Source organism: Salmo salar, chromosome ssa01, assembly GCF_905237065.1.
Source record: "Salmo salar chromosome ssa01, Ssal_v3.1, whole genome shotgun sequence".
Taxonomy (NCBI): domain Eukaryota; kingdom Metazoa; phylum Chordata; class Actinopteri; order Salmoniformes; family Salmonidae; genus Salmo; species Salmo salar.
In genome coordinates this window covers 43,563,109-43,576,274 of record NC_059442.1, presented here as the reverse complement: position 1 = coordinate 43,576,274, position 13,166 = coordinate 43,563,109, and the positions used below count along the sequence as shown (strand labels likewise).

Here is a 13,166-nt window from a genome sequence, read left to right as displayed (position 1 = left end):
TAATCTAACTTTATGCTTTCGCCGTAAAGCCTTTTTGAAATCGGACAACGTGGTTGGATTAAGGAGATGTTTATCTTTCAAATGGTGTAAAATAGTTGATTGTTTGAGAAATTGAAATTATTCGATTTTTGCTATCTTGTCAAGCAATCCCGTTACCGGGATGAGAACGGGAAGGGGTCCCATAGAGGTTAAACTCAGTTTTTCACAATTCCAGACATTTAATCCCAGTAAAAATTCCCTGTCTTAGTTCAGTTAGGATCACCACTTTATTTTAAGAATGTGAAATGTCAGAATAATAGTAGAAAGAATGATTTATTTCAGCTTGTATTTCTTTCATCACATTCCCAGTGGGTCAGAAGTTTACATACACTCAATTAGTATTTGGTAGCATTGCCTTTAAATTGTTTAACATGGGTCAAACATTTTGGGTAGCCTTCCACAAGCTTCCCACAATAAATTGGGTGAATTTTGGCCCATTCCTCCTGAAAGAGCTGGTGTAACTGAGTCAGGTTTGTAGGCCTCCTTGCTCACACACGCCTTTTCAGTTCTGCCCACAAATTTTCTATAGGATTGAGGTCAGGGCTTTGTGATGGCCACTCCAATACCATGACTTTGTTCTCCTTAAGCCATAACTTTGGAAGTATGCTTGGGGTCATTGTCCATTTGGAAGACCCATTTGCGACCAAGCTTTAACTTCCTGACCGATGTCTTGAGATGTTGCTTCAATATATCCACATATTTTTCCTTCCTCATGATGCCATCTATTTTGTGAAGTGCACCAGTCCCTCCTGCAGCAAAGCACCCCCACAACAAGGATGAACCAGACTTGTGGAGGTCTACAATTTTTTTTTCTGATGTCTTGGCTGACTTTAGATTTTCCCATGATATCAAGCAAAGAGGCACTGAATTTTAAGGTAGGCCTTGAAATACATCCACAGGTACACCTCCAATTGACTGAAATTATGTAAATTAGCCTATCAGAAGCTTCTAAAGCCATGACATCATTTTCTGGAATTTTCCAAACTGTTTAAAGGCACAGTCAACTTAGTGTATGTAAACTTCTGTCCCACTGGAATTGTGATACAGTGAGTTATAAGTGAAATAATCTGTCTGTAAACAATTGTTAGAAAAATTACTTGTGTTATGCACAAAGTAGATGTCCTAACCGACTTGCCAAAACTATAGTTTGTTAACAAGAAATTTGTGGAGTGGTTGAAAAACAAGTTTTAATGACTCCAACCTAAGTGTATGTAAACTTCTGACTTCAACTGTATATTATTTAGTATATGTAAAGACAATATTCAATCAAGAATAGTCTGATGGGTTACAATATTAGCCTAAAATTAAGCACATTAATCCGCTTCACAAGGGGCGTAGAGCCCAAGTGGCATACATAAGCAGCGCTTGAGTTTCAAGTTTGGGGAAGATAATTTTCACCATAAAAATGCACCTTTTTAATAAAAGCATTACATGCATAATTGCATTTGCGGTCACTTTTGATAATGGTGTTTTCCGCTAATGGAATATTCACGCTTATATCCTACTACCATGTGCGCATTGCTGCGCTTATAATGTGAAGAAATGGCCTAATAGTTTATCAACATTTTGAGGTAAACATTCTGATCTGTTGCGTCAGCCACATTGCATAAAACCTTTTTTTTTATGCTAGTGATTGTATTAATTTGGGATCTATCGCATCCCACAACTGTCCCAGACGATGTGGAATATTTATTTCTCGCACAGAATAGAATAGATCGACTTTTGTACTATGGGGGATAGTAGATATAGGCTCATGCTTTTGCTGTTCGTTAGGCCTACCCGTCTTGTTGGCTGATAAATGTGGACAGTTCTTCCAATATGTTCAATATGCACCTTGGAATTGGATAAGGACGCACGTAGTTGCGTCCCTGATGTGTCTGTCTTCACTTGTAGCCTGTGAGAAAGACCCGATCATGTGACGGAGAGCCGTGTGAGTGAGAGACGCTTCGGATTGCGCAGCACACTCAGGGATAATAGCACAACGCAGCACTCCAGGCCCTAAAGGCATGGATTTATTTAGGGTTCCGCCGTGAAATTCGAGGCATTATCAAGTGCTTGTCAAATTGTGAATGAGTGACTGATGTAGTGTGTACAGCCTGCGCAAAAAAACAAAGCAGAGCTCATGCCTTTCAATATACTTTTTTCAAATCATCATTAGAGTCTCATCATACAGCCTTAAAATGTATTAAAGATCTAAACATATAGCTCAACGTTTGTAGAACAACTAAAGTTACATTAATAACTCTAAATTAAGCATATAGGAATACCTATTTCTTTGTTAACCGCTGAACACAGAATAGCCGCATGTGCGCACTCACTAGCAGTTCGGGGGGGGGGGGGGCAGTGCCCCTGTGACAACAATTTTGGACCCCCTTGTGGCCCCCCTAAATGTGGAGTATGAAATCATTTTTACATCGTTCATTTTTTACATCCGTTATTAGACAGTGGCAACGCGGAACACTAATTTAACCCACACATTTTCTAGAGGGACGGCTTTAGGCGGAACACAACAGTATTGTACCACATGCAAAACGATATGACAACAATAACGTCTAATGTAACTGGCCCCTCTAACAGTACAACTGGCCCCAGCTTGGCCCCCCCAGTAGAAATGGTCTAGAACCGCCACTGTGCGAACTCCCTCAAATCATTTGGAGAAAATATTTATATTTTATTCAGCTTTGTTCAGTTGTATTCTTCATACTATAAAATAATGTAAAATAATGCCACAGAATTATAAGCAAATCTTATCTGCTAAATGAACTAGTGTAGCCCACAGCCATTTGGCATAGCCAGATCAGGACCTAACATAAGGACAACTCAGAGTATCCGAGTATGCTATTATTTTCTTCTGAAATAGAGTACATTTTCTTCATATCTTGCTTCTTTTGACCTGTCTAAAATAAATTATGGATTTATTGTGAAGGTGTAGGCTATATTACATGGATTTATTAGACTTTTTAAAATGGCTTGTAGGCTATGTGTGGAAGCCAGGAGATGCTAAATGTGTTTGTGTTAATTAACGCTCAATTACCGTGAGACCGACAGTTATTTTCTTGACAATCACGTCTGACTAAATTTTATGACCACCACAGCCCTAGTGTGGACCCCTCCTGCACATTCCCTTTGATGAATAAAACTGTCTTCCCCCTAAGAAAAAGCCCTATATCCACCCTGACCCAGCACCCCTGGGGTTGCTCTGGGCCAGGGGACCTGATCCTAGATCAGCACTCCTACTCTGACAGACTCTTTTTGTAAATACAGACCCAGGGCCTCAATATTAACTCAATAATATGTACTGACTGAGTGTCTTAGTGAGTGTGTTGTTTGGGGTAAGAAGGGAGACAAGCTTGAACAATTAATTGAAGTAGACCAAATCCTGCTTAGCAACCAGCTATCAGCATCACGAGGTGGGCGCTACTGGGAGCAGGTGATGAAAAACAGCCTTGGCTTTTTAAAGGGGATGGAGCACAGTGAACAACAAAAAGGCAGCCACATTATCTAGTCACATTATTTGTAGTAAATCTAGTATCTAGTACATGGAAATCGACTGACCTGAAAACCTTGTTTTGTTTTAACATGACTTGGGCCAGACCTGGATTCATATGCTATATTTCATTCATTCACATAATCCTCCAACTTGACATTAGATTGATAAAATTGTGATTTTGCATTTTCATTGTTGTTTATTTCTCCAGCAGTGATTTCCCTCCTCCTCCTACTATCTAGGGCTGCTTCCCAAATGCATCCTATTCCCTACACAGTTCCCTATGGGCCCTGGTCAAAAGTAGTGCACTGTAGAGGGAATAGGGGTGCCATTTGGGACACAGCCCTAGTGCCTGGTTAAGCCTGCCTCCACCAAAGGAGTATTGGCACTGCATGCACTCCTATTGCCGTTCTATAAGGGATTAGCTGTCACCAACCCCCTTGTCACAAAATCACCAAGCGTGGAAAGAAGGTAATCGCACGGGCGTAATTCTAGAATAGGGAATGTCTGTATGCACTAAATGATGCCTCTCTGTCTGATTCCATGGACATGTAGTCTCGTGTTGTGTTGACAAAATCCTGAAAATGTTCAATGAAACACAACACACCATTATGACACATTACTAAAATATGTAAATATGGCAATTCATAAAGCACTACATAGCATAAAATACAATGAACCCTATAACATACTCCGGCACTATTCGATATCTCTGGCACTATTTTCAGTCGGAAGTCGGTTTATTTAAGGCAATGGTTGTTGCTTAGCAACAAGAATACATTGGGCAGGCAGTGTGATGGGAGGAGAGTGTAGTAGAGGAGAGAGGAGAGAGGAAATGCCCCAGTATAACACAGCAGTTGGCTGGCTGGCTCATCGTACAACAGCCAACGCCCCACGTCACAGTAACAAACCAGTGGCATCTTTCTAACAGGCACAATCAGCACATAATACAGAAAACTACCATGGGGGGGGGTCAAGGATGCTTTAACTACTGTGTACAGTAGGCCTATGTGATCATGTTAGACTCCACTTATAAATGATTTTCTTTTTTTCCCCATATTTTCATCACTAGGGGTCCTATAGCGTCTCCTTACTGATTTTATAGAACTTGGTTAACCACATATATTAGATGACATATAGACTGTGGTTACTGGAAACTAATAGGCTATCTCTATGGCTAAATTCTCTGAGCTCCAACTAATATCGGTGATATTGCTAATTAGTTATATTGACTAATAAGCGTCCAGCATTTAGGAGCGTCTCTTCATTGATTTTCCTAAAAGCTGGTTAACCCTAAGTAGAGGACATGGCAACATACATTAGATAGATGACCGATAGACACTGGTCACCAATATCTATGGGGTTGGTCTGAGCTAAAGAGGTGATTGGTGATATTACGGGTATATTTGTCAATAAAGCATGACCTACACTGATGGATTGAGTCCAGTTATATAAACCACAAAAATGGGTGGAGGGGCTATCGATCAAATGTATTTATCAAGCCCTTTCACATCCTCAGTTGTTCATGTGGTTAATGGGTGGTTAATCACAGTTAACCCAGAACTAAAATCTTGAGTCATTTGGTCAGATGCCATTTATGTTACATATTCTGTTGACGAGAGATCGTGGGTGGCTAACTTACAGTGATCCAGCATGATTTTTTATGATGTGCGTAGTACAACTGTGCAGCGTATAGATTCATTGAACTATATGAAACTTTACCAACAATGGCAAAATATGCTGGGTGTATTTTGTGGTATGTCTATTCTCGTATGGAAATGAAGTGGAAATAATCTGGAAATGACATGTATTCCATCTGGGACCGTGGTAGAAGCAAGAGAATTGCTTTAACGTGTTATCCCCTGGGTTGTATTACATTTATTTTCCCCAATAAATGAATAAAATCAATTACACAGTGGTTCAGGTTAATGATGCAACAACAAAAAATCCATGATAAGACGTCTGATCTCTGATGACATGTTATAATGCATTTGTAATACACACTGTCATAACGCAATAGCATGTTATAGTGCTTTAATGACAGTAGTTTTGCATTACACAGCTGTTTGTTTCTTACCATTCTGTTCCCAGGTTCATCACAGGTGTGGTCAGAGTGTTTGAATGCAGCGGTGTTGGTGGTGGCAACAGTGTTGGACGGCATCGCCAAGGGTGCAAATCGTATGGATGATATTCTTAACGGAAATCAGAAGAAGCTTCAAAATTGGATAAATAAAATAAATGGAACAAAAAAAAATGGTGATCGATGATCCTCCCCTGCAATATGAAGAACAACAAATTGAATCATTCATGCTGAAAAACTGGCAATACGTAAGTATTTATTATTATAATATTGTAACTTTATTATTATGCCTTTCGTTTTTGTATTAAGTTGAACATTATTCTAGCCTACACAATGGATTCAATCAATAACAGTCTCCCTACTAATTGCAGTGATCTGATTAGGCAACAGTAGGGCCTGTTAGGGACAAATTATCCACGTCTTTACATTTAGTCTACTACAGTTATGACCTAACAAGTTAGATGTTAAAAGTTACATTTTAAGGATGCTGAGAAGTGTCAAGTTCGCTCTAGTTTCTCCTGTTTCTCTCCATTTTCTCTTACACACAATATAACGCGTGCAATATGCATATTACAGTCTATATGCATATTAGATTTTCATTATAGCCCGTCTTTTCAAACTAGACTTAGTGCTTTGCACAGGCTGCAGGCAAGGCCTAGACCAGCCCACTATAGCCTACTACCTCTTTACCTAACTGAGATCAAAAGCCTAAAATGTGCACTTTCGATCCTATATTTACAGTGTCAATGTTGATTGTAAAAGTAACACTTTTCAGTCATTTTTCCAGAAGGCTTGTGATATAGACCTAGTCTTGTTATAGGCTAAACGTCCTTGGTGTTTTGGTCATTGCCCCCATTTTAACTAGCTGGTCCTACACTACCGATAACTGCCGGCGTTAAAGTGCTCAAGATACACTTTCACCCAAGCGCACACACAGGCAGACTTTCTGACACATTGGCACAAATGTAGCGTGAATTGAAACATTTAGAACAGATTGGAATGATAGTTAATAGACATTTTAACATATTGATAAATGTATCAGTATTGTTAAAGTGTAAATGCACGTTTCGATTTTTTTCGTGATCAGACCAACATTTTGCGGAAAGTGACATTGCATCTCTAAAACGTGTTACTTTTTAAATATACAACATGAGTGTGGATTCAGTGTTACGGCCTACTGTTCCATTGTCAGCACAAAACACAAATCTGATACACTATGACAATTATGATTGAATTAAATACTTTATCAATGCACACATGGTTGGCGGTCACCTGCATTTGTCACTCTTGAAGGCTAAATGACAAAGTTTTACACGTATTTGCAGGGGAAATCAGAATCTGTAAACCGGTGTACTGTAGCCTATCCCGTTCATAGGCCACAACCATTTGAAGGATAAAAAACCCCGTTACGTTCAGACGGGCCGGTATTATGTAGCAACAATCGCCGTTCTGTGTCTACAAATACGCCGTCATCAAGTTCAAGTGCATATCACAATGTCTAATCGTCAGTCTCCACATCTGCAAAAGCACACAACGGCTATCCGTTTCCCTTCACCAGTACAATCGAGTGCAGCCAATCTGCCTTCCGTTCTCAGGGCTCTCATGACTGTGTCTGTTCCGATAAAGGTTAGGCTACCCCTACAGAGGGTTTGGTGATAACGGGCTATGTCACGGTGTTCATTACCCGTTTTGCCAAGTCCCAGGCCTGACCCTTTTTGTTTTCTCTTGCTCCCGGATACTCCTTCTTCTCTCCCCGTCCTCCACCTCCCCAGCCGGCCAGCACTTCGCCAGATGCTCCGCTCACACTGCAGGGGCCAACGGACTGATCGTGTCTCCACCAGGTCCTAAAGGTAGTGGGGTAACGGCTGCTGCTAGCCATTATGCTTATATTCTTATAAAATATATGCTTACATTGTTTCAAAATCTGTGCCAAATATTGAAGACCAATATCCCAATAAATAAAACCCATTAAAGACAGTCTTCATTTTGTCAAGAGTGATTTGACCTAAATGACCTGTTTAGTGGATTGATTAAACAAATATAGTGATAGTAATTCAAATTCTTCATACTTATCATACATTATTTCCATACATGCCCACTAGACGGGGACATACTGTATGTTCTGTCTGTTGCTTCAGAAGGATGTCAGTAGGCTATGTCAGTGTCAGACACATAGTATAGTGGCTGAGGCTCTTACATGCACAAACATAACAAAACCCAGGGGAGGAGCAGACAGCTCTTTAGGAGGGAGGAGGGAGGGAGAGACGGAGAGAGGGGGGGCACAGACAGACAGACAGACAGACAGACAGACAGACAGACAGACAGACAGACAGACAGACAGACAGACAGACAGACAGACAGACAGACAGACAGCAGGTGGATGTGGTTCAGTGAGCTAGAAGCATGGCTGGAGCCAGGAGCTCCTCTCATCACACCGCACGTCTGTAGAGTCGACTGACTTTCTCTAATTCTCATGGACTGGTTCAGTCAAGGACAGCAGAATGATGACACAACCCACAGCAGAGGGAGAGGAGAACAGGAGCTGGGGCTGCTCTCACTGACCGCCTTGCACAGCTAGACAGACACATATGCACATACAACACACAAGCACACAAACACTCCTGCGAATGCATACATGCACGTGCGTACACACCTTACCTGAAACATAGCACTCCTCTACAGACATCCAATTATCTAGTTGACCTCTGTCTTGTTTTCTCTCTCTGTGTGGTCTGGTCTGATGTCTTCTTTGTCTGTTATGATTACAGTTCTTCTGCACATTAAACATCAGGCGATATTGTTTATCATTGGACGTCTTAGAGGATATTACTCCCTGGGACCAATGGTAATCTCATCAGATAGGAGGGAGTTTTTTCCCCCAGGAAGAATTTTGGGGCTTTCAACAACCACTCAATTACTTGAAAAACAGCAAACTATGTATACTGAAACTGTGCTAAGGTTATGACAGTCATATTTTTTTCAAGGCCACATAGACAGTGTAGTACATAGGGCAAATGCTAACAACCAGTAAATACAGTTCTGCAAAAAGGCATCCCATTACAAAGCATATTAAGCGTTTAAATCTTTTAATATATTTCACAATTTATTCATTTTATTTACAAAAGACAGTGGTCATGTGACATAAAACCATGTTTTAAAAATTAACATGAGAAACAAATGTATACCAGAAGCATAACAGTACATAACACAGAGATAGATAAATAACATTTAGGGAAGCTTGTGGTTCATCATCTTGCACATTTTCTCTATGCAAAAAAAAACATGATCACAAAGTGCTGTATGTACCTTTCTATTGCCTCTGTTGGCTAGAAGGAGATCATTCTAGAACTCTTGGTAGCTTAAGAACTCTTGGTAGCTCAGGAATGGTGGGTAGCTCTAGAACGGTTGGTAGCTCTAGAACGGTTGGTGGTTCTAGAACTGTTGATCGCTGTAGAACTTGTAATGATTCTACATTTTAATTAAGGAAGACCATGTAAATGTGGGCGGTCTCGATTATATCATGACAAAATTTGGACATCAACAACAACAACATATAGAATGTAGATATATCGGTATGATGACACACAAAGTCTGCAAACATTTTGGCACAAATGTAAAGGCTGAACAAAAAAGTGTACTACTTTCCCTCCTGAACAACAATACATAAATAAACTTTTTCCACATGGTCACAGACTGAGACTAAAACTCCTACTTAAAAGGCTGACTGATATTCTTTTATCTGCATGAATGGGTTGTACTTTATACAGTACTTTATACAGAACATCTAGGCACAAACTCAAATCATAACACTGCATTCCTATCTGGGACCGGAGTGAAGAGGGAATACAATTATACATTTTCCAAAGGTTCTATCTCAGTACTTCAATTTTCCTTTAGATCTTGACTATACATTGTTGTGTAGAAGAAACAAAATGTCAAACCCTCAGTGTATAAGACTTAATCTGTATTAGTTACAACTTCTATGTTTGTATTTTACAATGTTGTGCTGTACTTTACAGTATATTGGTCACCGTTTCATATAATAACCTCTTCTTAATCATTTAGGCAACTAACTGATGTGCAAGACAAGTGATCACTTGAATGAGATGTGTTTCGATAAATCATTATCAATGATTAAATTCCACAAGCAAACTAGAATAACACCCAGAATGATAACATCATGTCAAATAAATAACCAAATAAAAACATCACATTTAGAACAACGGATACAAAGGAGAAACTCATTTGTTCTTCTATTTCTCGACACAGTGTAATAGGTTGGTAAGACCTTGAACCTAGCTTCTAGGATAGGCTGTCTGTACTATACACATCATATCAATGCAAAATGTAGTTCTCAAGTACAAATTCAGTACAAATTCAGTACAGGTCATTGCTTAACCAGTGTTTGGAACCATATCATTGAATTATTACCATTCTGGTCCAATTATTATCATTCATATGTTATTATCATGTTATATCATGACAAACCAAACTGGACCAAACCCTACTCTTCGCTGTCTGGTCGTTTATTGTTTCAGATTGCTAAGCCTAACATTTGTTATGAAGTTATTCATGTCGGTGATTTGTTTTCGGAGACACATGGAACTCCTGAACAACAGAAAGTTCCATCAACCAGAAGATGTGTGTTTTATTGGACCTAATATTCTCCTGATTCAAGTAAGTCGGTATCCTTTTGCAGTCCACCTCTGTCTCTAAACCTGTAGCTACTATATAGCTTTTCTATTGCCAAATCAGACAATAATTCACAAAAACAACATGCTCAGTCAAACTTAGCACTTCAGCAATAGCCTCCTATTTTTCTCCTCTAAGTCCATTCTCCCCTGCCCCCCGGATGTTCACCGCCCTTCATATACACCGAGTGCACAAAACCTTAGGAACACCTTCTCTTTCCATGACATAAGACTGACCAGGTGAATCCAGGTGAAAGCTACGATCCCTTATTAATGTCACCTGTTAAATCCACTTCAACCGGTGTAGATGAAGGGGAGTGGACAAGTTAAAATAATGTTTTTTAAGCCTATGAGACAACTGATACATGGATTGTGTATATGTGCCATTCAGATGGTGAATGGGCAAGACAAAATATTTAAGTGCCTTTGAATGGGGTATGGTAGTAGGTGCCAGGTGTAACAGAGTTGGTTATGGTTCCACTTGCCTCTAAAGAAATGTGTATTTAATGTTCAAGCATTCTTATTGGTTGGTTCAGTTCTGATGACAATGTTGTTATTGGCCCCGCTTGCAGATGAGGGGGAGATCGCGAACGTCAGGTCTCCCCAGTATGAAAATGTGATGTAAGGGGTAGGTCACGTTCTGAATACTGTATTCTATTTATATTTTACAATGTGTACAAGTTTGCTGTACATTTCTGATTGTTACATGAGTGGGAATATGGTACCTGTTAGGGATGGGGGGCTTTCCGGGATGTGCTTTGGTATATGATTGCTGTATTAGCTAGCACGCACCGATGTAATGGTCACATAAACTCACTGCTAACACAGTTGTTTTCATGCTACAGATTTAACCATCGACAGCCATCAACATCATTAAGTCCTACACAACTAGCATGCCATTTCCTATTTAACCACAGGTATTTACACGTTATATTTTGTATTGTATTTTGTTAATGCCCAGTATGAAAATGTAATGCAAGGGATTTTACCATCGACAGCAATCAACATCATTAAGCCCTGCACAACTAACGTCCTGTTTCCTATTTAACAACAGATAATAAATAATGCTCAACTGGGACCACTGGCTGGGGTGATTTATTTGGACAAAACACAACGCAAGGAGAGTATGATTAACATCTGTTACACGCTAGGCACACTGGTTTGAGTGTGTCAAGAACCGCATCGCTGCTGGGGGTTTTCACGCTCAACAGTTTCCCATTTGTATCAAGAATGGTCCACCACCAAGGACTTCCAGCCAAATTGACACAACATGGGCCTGCATCCCTGTGGAATGCTTTCGACACCTTGTAGTGTCCATGCCCTGACAAATTGAGGCTGTTCTGAGGGCGAAAGGTGGGGTGGGGGGGGGCGACTCAATGTTAGGAAGGTGTCCCTAATGTTTTGTACACTCAGTTTATTTAAAAGGAATGAACCTATAGAATACATATGGTGGAAATTCTACTTTAGTCTATGCTCACACCAATTCAATGCTTTTGAATGTGTGGGGAAGAGTGCTTGAGTGCACCTTTTTGGAGAAAGTCAGATTATTGAGACACAGGTTTGCTGTCTGCTCCCTTCAGGCTCTTTTATGATCAGTCACTGACCTCTGACCCCTACAGACACAGGTCTGGAACCCATTAGGGCCTAGGCTACTGACTCATAATCGTTAACAGCACAGATTATGCATCCCAAATGGCATCCTATTCCCTATATAGTGCACTACTTTTGACCAGGGCCTATTAGCCCTGGTCAAAAGTAGTGCACTATGTAGGGAATGGGGTGCCATTTGGGACACAGGCAGCCACCACCACATTCCATCTACCTCTACAGTCCCTGAGCACCTATCTATTAACTCTCACATAAACATGTTCCAGTCCTCATTTCTTTTAACTAAATAAAGCTATCAAAGCAACTCTTATCTGTGCATAACTCTGATTTCTGTACCGCCTGTCCTCACCTATGTACAGGTGTATAGGTGGATATGTTGTAACTCAACATATTTGAACGAAAGAGCACACAATGTAATAATATTCATTTAAACTAACGTCCTGAGGTGCTCTCCGTCTCTTTACGTGGACAATAAATACTGTTACTACTGAGTGACTAGTTAGTGGATTAGGGACGAAGAACCATGCAGTTTTAATGCTCTTTAAGATGCATTTACTAGCTTCTCTCGCTTAGTTAATTTTTTATAGAGACAAAACGAGGAGAATAATAAATCTGTTTCTAACAAAGGGACGATTCCCTGATGAAATTAAACATTTAGCATTGACAACAACAGCCCCCATACTAGGCTCCCTTTAACCAAACAAACAAACAGCCCTCATATTTTTGCAAGGGTGTCTCACGACATAGAGTGAGCACGCAGTAGCAGCAGTATGTGACTCAGGCTGTCCTAAATGACACCCTATTCCCTATATAGTGTACTACTTTTGACCAGAGCCCTATAGGCCTTGGTCAAATGTAGTGTACTATATAGGGAATAGGGTGCCATTTGGGGAACGGCCGATGTGAATTCAGAGGAATGACAATATACAGGACTACAGATCCTAGCAGTCATTAGAACCAAGCGTTTCTCTAACTTTTTTGTACCAGGGAACTGCAAGGACCAGCTACGGCCCTTCCTCCAATGAAGACCACTTAGATTAAAACTGGCACTTGAGAACTGACTAAATCAGTTTCAGCTCACTATCTGAGGGACCGATCAGCAACATCATTGGGACCAGTGCTGGCCTGCGGACCACAGGTTGAGAAACACTGATAAACCCACAAAGAGCTGGCATAACATGGTACCTACCTACCTACCTACCTACCTACCTACCTACCTACCTACCTACCTACCTACCTACCTACCTACCTACCTACCTAC

General features: G+C 40.3%; 2 protein-coding genes across 6 annotated transcripts in view; both read right to left on the bottom strand.

The window, feature by feature from the left end:
* Positions 1 to 7,437, bottom strand: part of LOC106603656 (DNA (cytosine-5)-methyltransferase 3A) — a 77,561-nt gene extending 70,124 nt beyond the window's left edge. For all 4 annotated transcript variants that reach the window (XM_014197582.2, XM_014197592.2, XM_014197601.2 and 1 more), the window contains exons 1-2: positions 7,291 to 7,437; positions 5,604 to 5,800 (exon numbers count right to left, since the gene is read on the bottom strand). In XM_014197582.2, the coding sequence (XP_014053057.1) occupies positions 5,604 to 5,687 (84 nt within the window). In that variant the 5' untranslated portion in view covers positions 5,688 to 5,800; positions 7,291 to 7,437. The remainder of the gene's footprint in view (positions 1 to 5,603; positions 5,801 to 7,290) is intronic.
* A 3,021-nt stretch (positions 7,438 to 10,458) lies between these two features.
* Positions 10,459 to 13,166, bottom strand: part of dtnbb (dystrobrevin, beta b) — a 56,102-nt gene continuing 53,394 nt past the window's right edge. For both annotated transcript variants that reach the window (XR_006769845.1, XR_006769855.1), the window contains one exon: positions 10,459 to 13,134. The gene's annotated coding sequence lies outside the window, so the exon portion shown is untranslated. The remainder of the gene's footprint in view (positions 13,135 to 13,166) is intronic.